The sequence below is a fragment of the Saprolegnia parasitica genome (assembly GCF_000151545.1).
Source record: "Saprolegnia parasitica CBS 223.65 unplaced genomic scaffold supercont2.147, whole genome shotgun sequence".
NCBI classification, from domain to species: Eukaryota; Oomycota; class Saprolegniomycetes; order Saprolegniales; family Saprolegniaceae; genus Saprolegnia; species Saprolegnia parasitica.
Window position 1 is genome coordinate 42,007 of NW_012156541.1, and position 17,078 is coordinate 59,084.

General features: G+C 59.8%; 8 protein-coding genes across 8 annotated transcripts; 7 read left to right on the plus strand and 1 right to left on the minus strand.

Moving 5' to 3' along the window:
- Positions 1-66: 66 nt before the first annotated feature.
- On the plus strand, positions 67-2,690 carry SPRG_15104 (hypothetical protein; the record flags this gene model as incomplete). Its single annotated transcript, XM_012354142.1, has 2 exons — positions 67-2,530; positions 2,571-2,690. The coding sequence occupies exons 1-2, from the start codon at positions 71-73 to the stop codon at positions 2,688-2,690; spliced, it is 2,580 nt and encodes an 859-aa protein (XP_012209532.1). The 5' UTR covers positions 67-70.
- Positions 2,691-4,743: 2,053 nt separating this feature from the next.
- On the plus strand, positions 4,744-5,619 carry SPRG_15105 (hypothetical protein; the record flags this gene model as incomplete). Its single annotated transcript, XM_012354143.1, has 3 exons — positions 4,744-4,923; positions 4,979-5,404; positions 5,455-5,619. 3 exons carry the CDS (start codon positions 4,744-4,746, stop codon positions 5,617-5,619), a joined length of 771 nt encoding a protein of 256 aa, XP_012209533.1.
- Positions 5,620-5,982: 363 nt separating this feature from the next.
- Positions 5,983-6,364, plus strand: SPRG_21499 (hypothetical protein; the record flags this gene model as incomplete). The annotated part of the gene is made up of 2 exons (XM_012354150.1): position 5,983; positions 6,033-6,364. Coding segments are annotated over 2 exons (333 nt in total).
- Positions 6,365-6,887: 523 nt separating this feature from the next.
- On the plus strand, positions 6,888-8,302 carry SPRG_15106 (histidinol-phosphate aminotransferase; the record flags this gene model as incomplete). Its single annotated transcript, XM_012354144.1, has 4 exons — positions 6,888-7,259; positions 7,312-7,663; positions 7,713-7,940; positions 7,982-8,302. The coding sequence occupies exons 1-4, from the start codon at positions 6,931-6,933 to the stop codon at positions 8,300-8,302; spliced, it is 1,230 nt and encodes a 409-aa protein (XP_012209534.1). The 5' UTR covers positions 6,888-6,930.
- Positions 8,303-8,371: 69 nt separating this feature from the next.
- Positions 8,372-8,965, minus strand: SPRG_15107 (hypothetical protein). Its single transcript, XM_012354145.1, has 4 exons — positions 8,893-8,965; positions 8,815-8,849; positions 8,599-8,770; positions 8,372-8,524 (listed from the first exon to the last, which is right to left on the minus strand). The coding sequence occupies exons 1-4, from the start codon at positions 8,947-8,949 to the stop codon at positions 8,411-8,413; spliced, it is 378 nt and encodes a 125-aa protein (XP_012209535.1). The 5' UTR covers positions 8,950-8,965; the 3' UTR covers positions 8,372-8,410.
- An 811-nt stretch (positions 8,966-9,776) lies between these two features.
- SPRG_15108 (hypothetical protein) lies at positions 9,777-12,196 on the plus strand (the record flags this gene model as incomplete). Its single annotated transcript, XM_012354146.1, has 2 exons — positions 9,777-12,145; positions 12,169-12,196. The coding sequence occupies 2 exons, from the start codon at positions 9,777-9,779 to the stop codon at positions 12,194-12,196; spliced, it is 2,397 nt and encodes a 798-aa protein (XP_012209536.1).
- Positions 12,197-12,639: 443 nt separating this feature from the next.
- Positions 12,640-15,479, plus strand: SPRG_15109 (hypothetical protein; the record flags this gene model as incomplete). The annotated part of the gene is made up of 18 exons (XM_012354147.1): positions 12,640-12,789; positions 12,840-12,938; positions 12,988-13,089; positions 13,137-13,238; positions 13,284-13,388; positions 13,443-13,541; positions 13,588-13,689; positions 13,735-13,839; positions 13,891-13,992; positions 14,044-14,148; positions 14,196-14,297; positions 14,348-14,452; positions 14,512-14,616; positions 14,666-14,770; positions 14,824-14,922; positions 14,967-15,068; positions 15,114-15,215; positions 15,270-15,479. The coding sequence occupies 18 exons, from the start codon at positions 12,640-12,642 to the stop codon at positions 15,420-15,422; spliced, it is 1,944 nt and encodes a 647-aa protein (XP_012209537.1). The 3' UTR covers positions 15,423-15,479.
- Positions 15,480-15,812: 333 nt separating this feature from the next.
- On the plus strand, positions 15,813-16,847 carry SPRG_15110 (hypothetical protein; the record flags this gene model as incomplete). Its single annotated transcript, XM_012354148.1, has 8 exons — positions 15,813-15,836; positions 15,876-15,974; positions 16,023-16,121; positions 16,166-16,267; positions 16,319-16,420; positions 16,469-16,552; positions 16,610-16,708; positions 16,755-16,847. Coding segments are annotated over 8 exons (702 nt in total), but the record flags the coding sequence as incomplete, so codon positions are not given.
- Between the last annotated feature and the right edge of the window lie 231 nt (positions 16,848-17,078).

Consider the following 17,078-nt stretch of genomic DNA (forward strand, 5'->3'; position numbering starts at 1 on the left):
TTAGATCGCGCGCCTCTTGCGGGCCAATCAGAATCGTGGATGCAGATTCGGGGTCATTTTTGGTTTGGCCATGCCCGAGCAGCCCGCGCTACCCGACGGCCACGAAGGATACCTCCTCAAGCTCCACGCGACGACGTGGCGGACGCGCTACGTGGTGCTCGACAGCGGCGTTTTGCACTTTTACAGCCATCGGGGCGAGGCCTACCCGCGGGGCCTTGTACTGCTCCCAGGCTGCGTCGTCGAGGTGACGCCAGAGCGCTCCCCGAATAGCGTCTGTATTACGCACCCATCAGCAACAAGTGAAATTTGCCTGGCGGCTTCTGACGCGGCATTGCTGGCTGCTTGGGTGACCAAGCTACGAGCTCATGCGGCGCACGCGCCGCGACGAGTGTCCACGGGGCAGAAGGAGCTCCAAGCACGCTCCATTGATCTTCCGAAGCTCTGGACCGAGTCTAGCATTGTCGTGGCGCAAAAGTACGAATACCAGATCAAAGCCATGATGACGGATCTGGCACAACATCTCTTTGACGCGAGCCGATGGACGCTGGTGACATCCGAGGCAGCACTGCGCATCTGGACGTCCAGTAACGCGGTCATGAGCAAAACGACGATCCACGAGACGCCACCTGCCATTCTCCAAGTGCTTCTAAGTCCCTCGAGCATGCTGCAAGTGGATACGCAGCTCAGTGCGCTTCAGCTTCTCTCGGCTGTGGACCCGCACACGTCGGTGCAACACGCGCTGCACAAGGCATTGTTTCCAACGCCTCGCAAAGCGTGTGTTAAACTATTGCACTGGCGCCTCTTGCCCGACAACTCACTCGTCGTTGTGAGCCGGTCGCTTCAAAATTACGCGCTTCCAGCGGCGCTGGAGGACGTGCCACGTATGGCGCTACACCTCGAAGGCTTCCATATCGTGCCAGCGCCCGACAACCTCAGTGCTGATGTCACGTACGTACTCCAGCCAGAGGCGCCGAGCGTACCATTGGAAGTCTTTGGCACCAAGATATGCCAACTGCGGTCGGTGGTGCAGTCGCTTAGTGGCCCCGTCGCCGTCGCACCACTGCCTCCACCACCGGCGCATGCCGCCGAGGTCGAGGCGTCGCTAACGGCGCTTCTCTCTGCTTTTGACGCTGAAGCAAAGCAATGGACCGTACACGGCGAGCGGGACGGTGTCGCAGTGTCGTACAAGCCCGACGGCGATCTCGTCGCGGTGCGCGCCCATGGACTGCTCCCTTTCCCAGCCAAAGACATCATGTCCTTTGTGTTGGCTGTCCACGACAGACCGGCGCATGACCCGCTCTGCGTCATCGCTGAGCGCGTCGCAACCTTGGATGCGCATACGACCATCGATTACGTCGCGTACAAGCCGGTGCTTCTTGTGTCCGGTCGCGACTTTGTAACGCGCGTCCACTCGCGCGAGCTCAACGACGGGTCGAGTGTCATCGTCGCCACCTCAACGACCCACCCGCTGTGTCCGCTCCGCGAACCCGACACGATTCGCGGCCACGTGCACTTGGCGGGTTGGCGCATCATACCACGCAGTGCGTCACTTTCCGAGGTGTGGTTTTTCGTCAAAACCGACCTCCGCGGTTCAATTCCCGCACGCATCTCGCAGCGTGTGCTCATCGACCAAGGCTTTGGTATGTTGGATGTTGCCAAAGCACTTGCGGCCAAAACAAAGATGGCGGCGGCGCCAGTTTCGCTTCCGACGACGCCATCCGCTTTGTCTCTGGACAGGTCACCGGCGCGGCCACCGCCAACACCGCAAGACATGACGTTGCTGGGCCTGGCCCAGTTTATGGCTCTGTTTCTAAGCCTCTTGTACGCCGCGCCGGCACTCTTCACAACGTACTTGGTCGATATCCTCCACGACGTTTTCGTCTGGGGTCTGATTGCGTGGATGTGCGTGCGACTCTACCTGGGCCCGGCCACGGACAATGTCCACCACGCTGGCTACGGGCACATCTATGCCGGCGTCGACATTGACGTCACCGCGGCACTGGCGTTTCTGCAAGAGCCGTCGCAGAAAGGCGTCAACCTTCGCGATGTGGTGGTAGCCGCAGTCGCCCGCGTTCTTTGTTCCATGCCGCATCTCAACAGTCATATTGTGCTCGGGAAGCAGTACCCATCGCCGACAATCGACGTCACGCTGGTAGCTCGCGGCCAACACGACGAAATGCTCGAGCCTCTGCCCCTCCACGATCTCGCCACCGCCACTGCCCACGGTGTCGCAGAGAACGTGCGCGCTGGCTTGGCCAAGCAGCAGAGTGACGGGACGATCGCTTGTCGCCAGGCGTGGGCGCGGTGGCTGCCATCACCAGTGCGACAGCTTGCACTGCGCCTTGTGGCATGGCTTAGCCAAGGACTGAATCTCGACTGTACACGTGTGGGCGTCCCGCGCCGGGCACTTGGCCAAGCCCTTGTCGTTGAGCTCGATGACGCGTACATTCCGATTGCGCCTTGGATGCACGTGCCGCTGTTGGTTGTCCTCGGACCGCCGACGAAAAAGCCGGTCGTTGTCGACGACCAAGTAGTCGTTCGAACAATCGTTTGTCTGCATGTGACGTTAGACGGACGCTACATCGAAGCAAGCGACGTGGGCCGCGTCACAGCTCTTCTTCGTGCATACGTGCGCGATGCCGCGACGCATTCGACCACGGAAGCGTCGACGACACAAAGCTCCCAGCTGACAGAGACAGCTGAAGCGCTTCGAAACACCACCCTTTGATTCTTGGAAATACACTTGCATGCATGCTGACAGCGTTTCCAGGTAGTACAGTAGCTATTGTTGCTACTATAGAAGCGGAATGCAAATTGGGCGAACGGGTTAGCTGATGTCGTCCAGACGCCGTGTCGAGCACAATGCAATGAGCGGTATGAAGTATCCAGCTGACCCTACCCCTGTGCAACCCCTCGGCTCGTCGATGGGTTCATACAGTTTAGCTCGGGTCCACATTCGATTTGATAGCCACGACAAGGAACATGGACAAGCAATAGCTGTAAGAATACCAATGACGCCATTGCGTTACTTTGTGTGTGAGAGGCAGGTGCAGACCGTTCTTATGCGGTGCAATATCAGCATCCTCCTCGTAGAACATGTGTGCTATTGGAGCAAGCGCTGACATGACCACAGAAACAAAATGGCACTGTATGGCTCCGACACCACGAGGCCGTCACACCGACCGTCGCGCAAGACTGGGAAGCAACGGGACGATGCGACTGCCGCTGTAGTACATTCTAGCGTAATCCGACGCCACGAAAACGTTCGGAACTCTGCGTTGAAGGGACGCTCTGCGCGGACAGCGACGTCCACGTAACCAAGACGCTGTGTACCTGGGTGCTGAACGTAGCCTCATCCAAGCGGTCGGTTTTTATGTCATCCGTGCAACTGCGAGCCACTTGATGCTCGAGGCAGAGCGTGGAGGCAGCAGCGTGCAGCCACTGATTCTCCAAGGACGCACGAGTGCAGTGCTCTCGATTGGTTCATGCCATCCATTGCGTCAACACGGTCGAAATTCTCTTGCAAGTCTCGGTGGAGTCAGCTTGCGAGCGGTCCGAACGCGCTGGGATTCTTCCCGTCCGCAACCTTGCGCCATCCATTGTTCGTGTCTACCCTCGCTTTGGGTGCATCTGGGAGAGCGGGCTTGTTTGCCACCGGCGCGTCCATGCGTGTCCGTTGTCGGCCGCAGCTGCGCTCTGCTAACGAACATCGAGCAACGACGCACGATCTTATTACGACCAGGCGTCGGGGCGCGCAAGAGCCGCACAAGTGTCGTGTCAACGCTGACCAGTTAGAATCAGGTCGTCTGTGCGTGAGTCACGGGCTCAATTGCCGTTCGGAACCTGCCAGCGAGTTATTTTCAAAAGTTACTACTTTTGACCCAATATTTGCAAAAGTTACTACCTTGCGAGCCTATATTGAAAAAGGTTACTACCTCGACGGGATTGGTCGAAATGCTGAATAAAGCCTGCGAATCAAGATGGAGCACACGCAAATAGTGTTAAATGTATCTTGTGAGTTACGTGCCGTCTAACGTGCAGCTGCGTGTACCGTGATCAAATGCACATGCCGTGCCGTCATTTGATCCGCGTGCTCGCATTTCTCAACCGCTGCGAGCGCATCTTAGCTGCATACAGACTGCGAGACTACCGCCGGACTAATAACACGCAACTTGCCGCACGGCCTTGCCGTTGCGAGCACCATGGCCGACCAGAGGCAGCGGACACGTATACCCTACTCGAATTTCTTGAGCTTCGACATGCACACACGACGATTCTACATAGCCGCACGGCCGCGTCCCTTGCCGTTGCGAGCCCCATGGCCGACCAGAGGCAGCGGATACGTATACCAAATTATATCTAAATAGACTCACTTCAACAACAACGATTCTACATACGCACGACAGGCTATCGCGTACGTACCACCGAACGACGTTCAATAATCGCTTGCTACAAAAGCCCGGTCGTGCAATACACTGTACGAGTACCTGTACCGCACCCCGCAGGACAGGGCAGCCTTTCAAAGCCCACCGTGGCGCTCGCGATATAGAGCCCAGACCAGCATACATCGGACGAAATCGTGCAAGCTCCCTACTTGTTGCGAGGCTTTTTGATGGTACTGTCTGCGTTTCGTAAACGCGGGCGGTAGCGCTGCGTGCGTTTAGCCAGCGTAGACGTGCCACAGCACCCGAACGTCCACCTGTTGGGGTGTCGCACGCTGGAGCCCGCACTCTTGATTTTGCCATGTCGTTCCCGCTGCCGAGCGACTTTTTCGAGTGCCCGCCCTTGGAGGCGGTCGAGAAGGAGTATCTCATCAACCTCGCGCTCAAGTCGTGCCACGACACGGTGCGCAACGCGATCCAGCTGCAGTCGGCGCCGATCGAGGCCGTTCTCACCAGCGACAAGACCAAGCGCCATGCACGCGTATGCACACTGCGCCTTCCACAAGAGTATCCTCTCACCATAGTACACGCAATAGATTCGCCGCGGCACCGACATTATCAACAAGTCGCTCGCGGTGAGCTGCGCCTACACGCAGATCCAGTCGTCGATCGAGGAGGTCGCCGACTTCTTCTACCTCGACTCGCTGCCGAAACTCCGCGCCTACGCCCGGACGGTTGGCCAAGTCGTTTTGGACCGGCAAACGCTCTACACGCTCGTGCCGCGAGACACGCCAGCCGGGCGACTGCACTACATTGGCATTGACTGGATGGCGATCGAGTGCCCCGCGCTTGTCGCCAACCGCGACGCGTGCTTTCTCGAGTGCCACGAAGAGTTTGAGTTTTTGGAGCCGACCACGAACGCCCTCCGCCGCGGCTTTGTGCGTTCGATGCACTCGGTGGACCTCGACTGCTGCCCGCCGTTGAAGGAGAGCCACAACGTCGTGCGGCTGTCGTTTGTGCGAGTACGCATTGGCGCGCCCTGTCGGTTTCGGCTAAAGATGCGTGCGATTAGAGTGGCCATGTGTTCATTGAGACGGACGAGCCGGGCTTGCTCAACTACTACAGCGTGTATGGGACGCAGCCCAACGGCAAGACCGTCAAGGCCGTCGCCTTTGCGGTGCAGCACAAGCAGTGCGCGCGGGTACTGTCGATTTTCCCGGAAAACGACTCGTTTTGACCGTCACTATGGTCCAGATTGCGCGGCTCGAAGAGCATTTGCAGTACCAGCGCATGGTGCAAACGCTTGGCACCATGGCCAAGACGCCGCGGCCACTTCAAACAAGAACGATGCGGCATTTTGCGGTCGCTGCGACAAGAAATTCCAAATCTTTAGCACCAAAAAGCACTGCGAAATGTGCGGCATCGTACGTGCCAAGCTACGCGATTACGTGTCCCTGGATGGACCTGGTCATATTAGGTCGTCTGCTCCGGCTGCTGCCAGAAGCACGAAGTCGCCTTGCAGCTCACGCCCTCGACGTACCTTGTGTGCACCTACTGCTTTACAAACGGTCGCGAGGTCAAGCCCCTCCCCACATCGCCCAGTACGTCCGATTTCAATGCAGTGTGGAGACGGCTGCTAACCTATTCTAGTGCGCTGTGGCGTCATTGCTGATTTTCAGCGGTCGTCGGCCGGCAGCCGCAGCGTCTCGCGCCGGTCCAGCGACACGTCGAGCATGTGCACGAAGCTGAGCTGGACGCACTCGGCCGCCAACGCAACACCAAGTGCCAGCGACGAGAAGGACAATTTCATCTTGCTGGATCTGACCAAGGACATTGAGAACCTCCGGTTCCACTTTTCGCCGCCGCCGCCGGGACGCCGGGAGAAATCCGCGTCGCTGCAGTATTACATGGACGCCGACCTCAAGCAGCCGCCGCCTGCGCGGCCCCATCGCGCGACGACCTACTCGTCCCTGCTCGAGTAGACACAACACCTTCCACTCTAATTCGAGTACACTCTTGTCTTCATCTGCCCTCGCATCAATATCGCTCATGAACACTCTACAGTCAGAGAGGGATTCCTGGGCCGTGTCGGGCTCGGCTTTAGAGAAATCCCCGTTCGCCACGTAATTAGCAACAAGCTATACAGGCTCCAAGGCAGCAGCCATAGCTCCCAGCCACTACAGCGTATATTGACTTTGGAAGCTCAGCTGGGAAGCTCCGTCGCTTCGCGAGCGGCGTACCACCATGCGACACACGAGTCTTCCTGCAGTGGACGCTGCTGTGCTAGCCGCAGCGTTGGCAGGCTACAGATGCCCATCTTGTTGGTCGTTCCACTGCATCGAAGCAACGGGTCATGAGACCCGCCTTGATGACCTTTCATTCTTGCAGAATGGTGGCCCGGTGCTTGAGCCTTGGCATCATTGCGATCTTCGGCGTGATTCCGCGGACGATCCGGATGGAGCAGCTGGCGATCGAAATATCTTTTGGCGGGCCACAATAAAATTCCGTGGCCGCCACGAGCCATTGCCAACCTTTGCCCATTCTTGCGATGACCCTCGGGAAGAGCGAGCTCGCCGTCGCGACGTTCGGCGTCGGCCTCGGTGTCGGCGTCCTCCTCCACAAGCTCGCGTCGGGCCCGCCGACGACCAAGCCCGTCCAAGGCACGAGCGAGGTCCTGCGCCTCATTCGCCCCAATGTCCTGCGCCTCACGCCGTACCGCTGCGCCCGCGACGACTACGACCAGGGCATTCTCCTTGACGCCAACGAGAACAGCCTCGGCCCGCCTTTGGCCGCCGAGCATGAGCTCGCCGGCGCGGGCCTCGAGCGCTACCCGTGCCCGTACCAGCGGGAGCTCAAGACGACGATCGCGCATTTCCGGTACGACGACTACCCTGCAAACCGCGTCCATTTGTAGTAATCTCTATGACAGGAACGGTGCGCACGGCACGCTAACGCCCGCCAACCTCTTTCTCGGCGTCGGCAGCGACGAGGTCATCGACCTCATGATCCGCATCGCGTGCTCGCCGCGCGAAGACGCCATCTTGATCACGCCGCCGACGTACGGCATGTACAGCGTTTGCGCCAACATCCACGACGTCGACATCATCTCGGTGCCGCTTGTGCGCACCGCGACGACGCCGCTGCCGTCGTTCCACATTGATCCGAGCGCGATCCTGCGCGCCGTGACGCCCCAGACCAAAATCATCTTTCTCTGCAGCCCGGGCAACCCGACCGCCAACTGCCTCCGCCTCGCCGACATCAAGGCCGTGCTGGAAGCCAAGGTTTAGCGCGATGGTCCTCTGCCGTGTCGCTCAGCCGTGTGTCTTGTAGAGCTACAAGGGCTTTGTGTTTGTGGACGAGGCGTACGTCGACTTTGCCGAGCAGCCGAGCCTGAGCACGCTCGTGACGTCGTACCCGCGGCTCGTCGTGGCGCAGACGCTCTCCAAGGGCTTTGGCCTCGCGGGCATCCGCCTCGGCATCGCGTTTGGCGATCCCGAGCTCATCCAGATCCTCAACAACGTCAAAGCGCCCTACAACATCAACAAGCTCACGGCCAAGGCACGCAATATGTCTCGGATGAATCTGACACACGCGGGTAGGTGGCGGCCGATGCGCTCGCCAACGTCGGTCTCTTGCACGACAAGGTCCAGTTGATTCTGGAAGAGAAGGCCAAGGTCATTGCGGCGCTCCAAGCGCTGCCGTTCGTGCACCAAGTGTACGCGTCGGACGCCAATTTTGTCTTGTTCCAGTGCGACAATGCATTTGCAGTCTACAAGGAAATGGCCGAAGCCGGCGTCGTGATCCGGTACCGCGGCAACCAGCTCCTCCTCGATAGCTGTCTCCGCGCGACGATCGGGTCGCCGTCCGAGAACGACCGCATGCTCGAGCTCTTTGCCTCAGTCTCGCGCCGGCTAGCCTAAAATAGCCACGCAGCTATGGCTGCAGTCGAGTGAAGGCGCCAGAGAGCAAGCAACGTTGACATTCAAGCATATAGTGGCTCGAAGCGCACCATGGAGCCAACTTCGATCTTAGTCGTTTTTTGATTTCGTCAAAGTGTTCAAGTGCTCGCGGACCATCTCGGCGATCTCGCAGTGCAGGACGGTGCAGAAGGCGCCGACGACGAGCCCGAGCACAAAGAAGATCTATGCATCAATTGTAGCCAAGGGAATACAACACTGCCCTTGCGAGTAGCAGAGGACGCGAGGGGATGTAGTACCTGCTCGCGGACGTCGTCGATGCAGACGCCAAGCGCCAAAGCCACACACGTAGACGCGACCGAGCAGGCGACGCGCACCACGAGCTGCCGCCGGCCCTTGTTCAGATGCCACGTCAAGAGCGGGATGGCCGCGAGCGCGTAGCCTGCCAACGTCCAGTACAAGACGCGGGAGCTACGCCGCGGTTAGCCTTGAATTGCAACGTAATGCGAGCGTACTAGAGGCCCTCGAGGACTGCGTCGTGCCACGACACCTACAGAGACGTGAGGTGGGTGGGTCGTGTCGCCGCGTAATACCTTGTCGAGGTCGTAGACGGAGCGAGCGGTCTCGATGTAGCGCGCCAGACGGTCCATGCTGGGGTTTCTTGGATATTTCAAGGGTGAAACAAGCTCGGTTTCGTCGGCGAAACGCTGAGCCACCAAGAGGCGATGGCGGCAACGCGCCGTGCGTGGCTCCCTCCCTACATTATGGTGATATTGTATCTGTGCGTAGGGCTCTCGATGCGTAGCAACGACGGCGATAGCTGGCTGCGTACGATGATGCTCCTTCTCCTACTGTGGCTCATGTGGGTTCTAGAGGGCGGTGGTTCGAACCCCGCGTCGCCGCTCAGCGCGTCCCGCAACTTTGATCCGGGTACGCACGGCGCTCACTGGCGTATGCAATGCAACGTGGCCACTGCAGAGTTTGATATCATGGACATTCTCGACTCGCGCGCGCCCGTGTTCCAAGTACAACCGTCTACGCCTCTCTACGTTATCTCAATTGAGGCGTAGTCGCCGGCCAAGGCGTCACTTGCACGCACGTCGTCCGGCGCCTCCATGCACCGCTCCGCGTCCGGAAGCCGTCTCGAGGTGAATGGCCTGAATCAAGACCGCAGGCTGGAGCAGCGTCGACTCTAGGACACGCGGTCGCAGCAGTCGTCGTCGCCAACGCCCAACGACGACGACGACGACGACGGTACGTCGTTCGACTGGTCGATCACCCCGCCGCCAATAAGTGTGGCCTCCGAGTCGCTGTACCATGACATCCAATCGGCAGTGGACGCCGTCGTGGACCGCCTCGCCCAAGAGTCGCCGGCGCAGTACACCGAGACCGATGGTTTGCTCAGCCGCCAAGCCGACGATACGACGATGCCGCAAAAGACGAGGCGCCCGAAGACGCAGGTGATCTGCTGCTCATCATGGAAGTCGTGATTGGCGACGGACGCACCGAGAACATCCACATCCACCGCCACGACCGCGCCGACGCATTGGCCTCGGCGTTCGCCCGCACCCACGGCCTCGGAGACGGCATCGTTCCGACGCTCATCGAGCACATTAGCCAGCAAGTCGCCTCGATGGGCTTGGCGCTCGCACCGATGACAGTCGCACCGACGACGACACCGACCATTGTGGAGGACAAGGAGTCGCAGTACCTCGCCATGATGGACAAGTACGCAGCGCTGCAGCGCCAGAGCAAAGAAGCTCCGAATGTCGCAGCCTCGGCGTTCAGCCAGCTCAAGCCCTCGAAACGCAAGGCCTCCAAAACCACCACGTCGACACCGGCGGCGTGCGACCGTCTTCACGCTCTCGCACGCACCCGCAGTGAGTGGCGCGCGCGGGAGCTCAAGCGCAAGGAGGACGACGTCACCCGCGAGATCGAGTCCCGCAAGCTGCGCCTCGCCGAAAAGTCCAAGGCGCTCGTTGCGAACCGCACGAACGGCAGCCACCGGTCGATTGGCGATCGGCTCCACAGCGAAGCGCTCTCTGAGGCCGCGCGCCGGGACAAGATGGCGGACGCGCGGCGGCGGGAGAAGGAGGCGCAGATCGACTGGATGTGTCCAAAGTGCGCGCACGTCAACAAGTTTGCTGACAAGACGTGCCAGAACCGAACGATCAAGAGCGGTCATCGCAAGACGACGAGCAGCAGCAGCAGCTCGAAGCCAAAAGGCGTCTGCGGCATGGCCAAACCCGTGCTCTTCACGCCGACCTTGCTCTCGGCCGCGCCGTCCAAGAAGGCCGAGGACTCGGAGCAGCTCCTCGTGCGACGACAGAAGCACCAAGAGATGGCCCAAGCGCTGTACCACACGACCCACACGTTTGCGCCGCAGCTCAATCCCAACTCGCAAGACATTGTGCGCGAGAAGCGCGGCGAGGCGCACGACGCCTACGCCTCTTTGTACGACGACGCGCGCACCCGTCGCCAAAAGCAAACCGAGAAGGAGGCTGCGTACCTTGCGTCGATTCCGTTCAAGCCCGACATTGGCTTGCACACGCCGGGCGGTGGCGAGCATTGGGTTGACCGCCTCGCGGTCACGGACAAGGCGGACGCCAAGCGGCGCGACTTGCTGGAGAAGTACGGTGCCGCCAAGGATCCGGTGACCGGGCGCCCGCTGTTCACACCGGACATTGGCCGCCCGCCGCAGTTCCCGCGCAACGACACGAAGCTCCCGATTGGCGAGTTTTTGTACGAGTCGCGCCACGAGGTCCGCGCGCTGCGGGCGACGCTCGAGGCACAAGCGGACGCGCGGCGCAAGGCGCGGCAGACCCAAAGCTTCCTCTCGTCCACGTCCAAAGCCATGCTGGAGGCGCGCAAGGCCAAGAGCTACGACGTCATTTATGGTCTCTTGCAAGTGGCGTGTGGCGAGCCCACCGACGCACCTGTCTTCGACCCGGCGAAGCTCCCGACCGACGCACTGCCGTCCGACTTGAGCCACATTGCATCGAGTCTCTTTGACGTCTGTGGGTTTGAGAGCATTCCCAGAGCCGAGTTCTTCAACTGCATGGAGACGACGCTCACGCAGTCGCCGGGCCTCACGCACACGCAAGTGCTCTTCTTCAGCGACAAGCCGCCGGCGACGTCAACGGCAGCGCTCGCGGCCGCCGCCGAGGCCAAGGAGCTCACGTTTCGCCCGAAAATCAACCCGGCGTCCAGCACGATCGAGCGCCGGGACAAAGATATGAGCGTCTTTGACGCGCTGCACCAGTATCAAAAGACATACGAAGCGAAGCGCAAGGCCAAGCAAGCGCAGGTGGACGAGGTGCGCAACAAGGCGTGTCCGTTTACGCCGACGCTTGTGGCGAAAAGCTCGCACCTCTACAGCATGTACGACAACCTTCCGGACGACGACAGCTTTGACGACGACGACGCGGTCATTCTCCAAACCTCCAAGCCCCTCGCGCGCCCTTATGTGCGCCCGCTCGACGAAGAGTGGCCCGTCGAAGAGCCGCTTTTGGTCGTGAACCGGTCGCCCGTCGGCCCGACGCGGCCGCAGCTGCTCATGTTTGGAGAGACGCCGCCTCTAGAGAAGGCTGCATCGGTCGAGCCGTCAGTCCAGCACCCGGTGGTCGGGGGAGATGGCAAGGACACTGCGATGGACGATGCGTACGAAGACGAGGACGATGCAGCGACCGAGATGGTGGCCGTGCACCCGATTCCGTCGCCGGCGCGCTGGGCGCAGCGAGTCGCTCTCTTGGGACCGATCCCGGAAGAGAGACCGCGCAAGGCGTCGCCGATGCAGCTGCTCTTTGGGAGTCCGACGAAGTCCCTGACGGGCGATGACGACGACACGTGCGACGAGGGTGGTGACCTAGACCCTACGACGACCAAAGACGCGAGTGATCGACCGCCCACCGAGCTGTCTCGGAAGGCAACCCACCTCGAGGCGAGCGCGTCGGAGTAACGTTTTTAAAATAAAAATCAAGTCGGTTGTCTTCAAGTTGGCGCCACATACTGGTGCGGTACAATTGGTGCTACATGGATCAAAATCGCTCCCGGTAGCCGGAGCCGACAAACATGAGTTTATATTCAAGACAATTTTGTGCCGTTTGTAAGACAATATTGTGCCGTTGGTGGGACAATGACGCGACGAATGCGAACAGCACATCTCATCTTTGCTGGCATCGTGTCTTGGAGTGTTGTTTGGTTGTTGGCACGACCTGCGAATGTTGGTCGATTGCGACATGTACTTGGCTAAGGCAATTGTTCCCTGTGATGAACCAATCACGGTGGGCGATTTCGACGCCGGATACGGCCAGTTTGTTTTTGACACCACCGCCAGAACAATGTGGGCGACGCTCGAGCGAGCACTGACGTCCAACGAGTCGGCGACCGCCAAGGCGCTGCGCCGCGCGTGCGAAGAAGGCGACGCCGAAGCAGCCCGTCGCCTTCTCCTGCAGGCGAGCCCTTTGGACATCACGGCGGCGGATCCGAGCGTACACCGAGCCACCCGGAATCTCTGCCCTCACCATCACTTCTGCATTAGACGGGGCGCGTGGGCCTGCACCTCGCCAGTATGAACGGATACGGGCGCGTCGTCTCGGCGCTGCTGCCGTTACTGGACGACATCAACCAGCGTGATTTTGTACGACCGTGTCCATTGCCTCGGGACGACCCTGTCACTCCTTGTGTAGAAAGGGTGCACTGCGCTGCATCTCGCCCTCGAGCATGGCAAAGATGACGTGGCGAGAATGCTTCTGCGCCATGTTGCTACTGATGTCAACGCCGCAGACAGCGTACGTTGTCGTCTTGGATCGCGCATCCTGACCGATCAACCGCGTAGCTGGGCGAGACGCCGCTCATGCTCGCGTGCGCGAAAGGCAAACCCGACCTCGTGAACGCTCTTCTAGCGTGTCCGTACATAGAGGTGCTCCGCTATAACAAGGTAGCACATGTACGGGAAGCCAAGAAACACTCACATCTCGCGGAGGCGGGCGACACGGCGTTGCATGTGGCCGCCCGCGTCGGTCGTGCCAACTGCCTTCGACTCCTCGTACGCGCGCCGGGTCTCACGGACGTCAACTGCCCGAATCTGGTTTGGCCGTCGAGATAGCATTCCCTTTTCCACTATAGGATGGTTGTGACGTAGATGAATGGTGAGACTGCGCTCATGGCCGCACACGCCTCGCACTATGCGACGCGCGCGCTCCTCAGCCACCCGTCGATCGACGTCAACCGCACCGACAACGTACATAGGATCTGCCTGGATCTCGTCGCTCACGCTATCTATGCAGAACGGCAACACAGCGTTTATGGTCGCTTGCTCGTACGACAACATGGAGACCCTTCAAGAGCTCATCAACGCGCCCGGCCTCGACATGAACCGCGCCAACCACGTACACACATCACCGCTTTTTACCATGGAATCAACGTCAGTGTAGAGCGGCCTCACGGGGTATGCGCTGGCCTGCCAAGCCGAGAACCCGATGCTGGCGGCCCACCTCTTGACGTTGGCGGGCATCGATGAGTGCCATGTCCCTACGGCCGTGCGTCTTTTTGCGATATTTCAACAGCAAGAACGCGTCGGTGACGGATAGGGCGGACACATTGCGCTGGCGGTGGCGAGTGCGCTGCACCGCGTCGAGTCGGTCCGAGCGCTGCTTGCGTCACCCGACATCAACCCCAACTACTGCGACGCCGTACGATGATATCTTGTTGAGAGTAGAGGGGACTGATGGAAAACGATCTAGAGTGGCATGACGGTCCTGCTGCAGATGTGTTTAAACTCGGGCAGCGAAGAGATTGTCGCCCTCTTCCTAGCGATCCCGACCATCGATACAAGCGTCCTGGACAAGGTAGACACTGCATTGGACCGCCACGCTGGCTAGACGCTCCGTCCTAGCACGGCAACTCGTGTCTGACGCTGGCGGCGCAGCAAGGGCACGCCGGTCTTGTCTCGCTGCTGCTTGGCCACGGCACCTTTGACGTCAATCATAGCAACAAGGTCCACGCCTACGCTTGATATATTGATACACTGATATTCTCTATATGCAGGATGGTCTTTCGGCGCTCATGATTGCGTGCGTCGCCAACGACGCTGCGATCGCGTCGCTCTTGCTGCAAGTCCCTACAATTGACCTCGCTCTGCGCGAGAAGCGCGTGCGTGATGACGCATGATGACGTGTCCACAAACGAACAACGTGTCCTTTGTTCGGTAGACTCAGCGCACGGCACTTATGCTTGCCAGCGTCCACAACGCCGGCGCCATCACAGCCTTACTGCTTGCGCACCCTCACCTCGTTGAACGGAATGCGACCGACCATGTAGGTCCCTTCAATGTGCGTCAATAGACAAAGAGACATGCTCTTGTAGACCCAGGCGACAGCACTTGTCTTGGCCGCACAGCACAACGCACGCGACGCTGTCCAGGCCTTTGCTTTGACCAGCACCGGCATCGACTTTGCTGCCACCAATGCGGTCTGCTTTCGATATGTCTGCACATAGACGATGTTCATCCTGCACATCTCTAGGCCGGCGACTCGGCGTTCCTTCTTGCAGTGGTCCACGGCTACATGGACGTGGCGCGCCACCTCTTGCCCTTCATTGATGTCAACGCCCCGCACCCGACGGTACGTCAGGATTCCACTGAAAAACGACGGCATGCGGTTGATAGACGGGCCAGACAGCGCTCATGCTCGCGTGTGCCCAGCCATTCCCGCGCATGATCGAGCTGCTGTTAACGATACCAGGAATTGCCATCAATGCCCTCGACCAGGTGCGCGATGTGGCTCGGTTCATTTTCGAAGCGATGTGGTCCTAGGCGGGCGAGTCGGCGCTGCTTGTGGCCTGTCGCTGGAACAACGTGGTCGCTCTGCAGCTTCTGTGTGCGCTGCCGTCGCTGGACCTCTTCGTGTGCAGCAAGGTTGGCGCCTCCGTTTGTGGTACTGGTAGATGAAGTGCTCACGGTGGTCCGTAGACAAACGCCCATGCGTTGGAGATTGCGGCGACCGTCGACAACCCGCAAGTCGCCGCGACGCTGTTCCATCGCCTCTTTACGATGCACATGCACCTTGCTCTTCCACGCGAGCTCGCCGAGATGATGGCAACCTTTTATGGCCCTCGATATTAGTGAAAACACCCGTACATATATATATTTGACCCTTTTGGGATATTTGAATATACCGGTAGTACAAGTGTATGCATGTATTCGCCTGGCCTTTTCTACACGGTACTAGGAAAATGCCGGAACGAACCCACTCCCCCTTTCACACTTCGAGACACCTCCTCCACCACACTACCATCAACCAGCTCGAACCAACTCAAAGACCCCGGCGCCTTCAACTTCGGCGCCTGGCCGGATGGGATGTGAGTGCTACAGCTGTTTCAACCACAGCGAGCACCATATGATGGACCGAAAAACATCTTGTCTCTGGTATGCTCGTCAGGGTTGGTGTTGTTTTTGAATTGGCAAAGTCAGTTCCCCACAATCGCATTGCACTGCGTTCCATCCGTCGGCGCCATGGAGCACCAGCACATTGACAAGGTCGCGTGCGTCGCCGCTTCAGAGCTTGACACCGCGTAGGTCGGCAAGTCGCACCTCATGATGGCCTGCGAGAGAGGCGACCTCGCCGAAGTCCAGCGGCTCCTCCCGTCAGCCCACCTTACAGCAACAACGCGCAGCGTACGCCCCATTACAGGGCTCTGCCTCTCACGCTCCCAAGCTGCATAGACTGGACAAACGGCGCTCCACGTAGCGTGTATTCAAGGCAGCGTCCCCATCCTCCGCGCCTTGCTCGAGGTCGTTCCGGACGTCAACGTCCGCGACAAGGTCCCGTGTGGGAACGAATTGTGATGGCCCTCACGCGCACGTAGGCTGGCGCGACAGTGCTGCAGTACGCGATCGTCAACCGGCGCGAGTCTGCGATCGCCGCGCTCCTGGACACGGCCGGCGTCGACGTGGACGCAGCCGATGCGGTACGTCTCGACGGCCAACACACGTAACCTGACCGCCGCGTCGTCGCGTAGTCGGGCAACTCGGTACTCCACTACGCGTGCAACTGCAACAACGTGGCCCTCGTCAAGGCGCTCCTTGCGCGCCCCTCCCTGGACGCCACGCGCTACAACAAGGTATATTCGACTTCATCGGACCGATTGCCAGTCAACGTCTCGCTGCAGAGCGGCCTCTCGGCCCTCCATGTTGCGGCGCAGCGCGGGTTTGAAAGCTGCCTCCAAGTGCTGTTCGCAGCTGGCGTCGTCGACGTCAACTTTCCCACGGCACGTGTCGACACGCGCCTTGCTGTATTAAAACGCTTCTAGGCGGATGGCCGCACGTGCTTGATGCTCGTCCAGAACGCGGTCGAGACGGCGCGCCTCCTTGTGGCGTACCCGGCGCTGGATGTCAATGTCGCGAGCAAGGTACTTGATAGAAAGCGGGGAAGCATCTGACGCAGTACGTTGGCAGGATGGCGCGACAGCGCTCGCACACGCGTGTCGCGGCAACCACGAGGACATGATTGCGTATCTGCTGACGATCCCACGTGTGAACGTGCACGCAGTACTATGCTCTGCGTGCATACGACTTCGGCTAAAGAGGGTTAGGGCCGCGTTTCACTCTTTGGCGAGGCGTGTAAAAACGCGAATGCGCTGCGAGCCGCCCAGCTCCTCGCGGCGCCAGGCTTTGACGAAGCAAGTGTGACCCCTGAGGTACGCTTGGACAGCACCCTCCCGCATCTCAATCGTTTACATACCAGTGCGGTCCGATCGCGCTCTCGGCCGCATGTGCGTT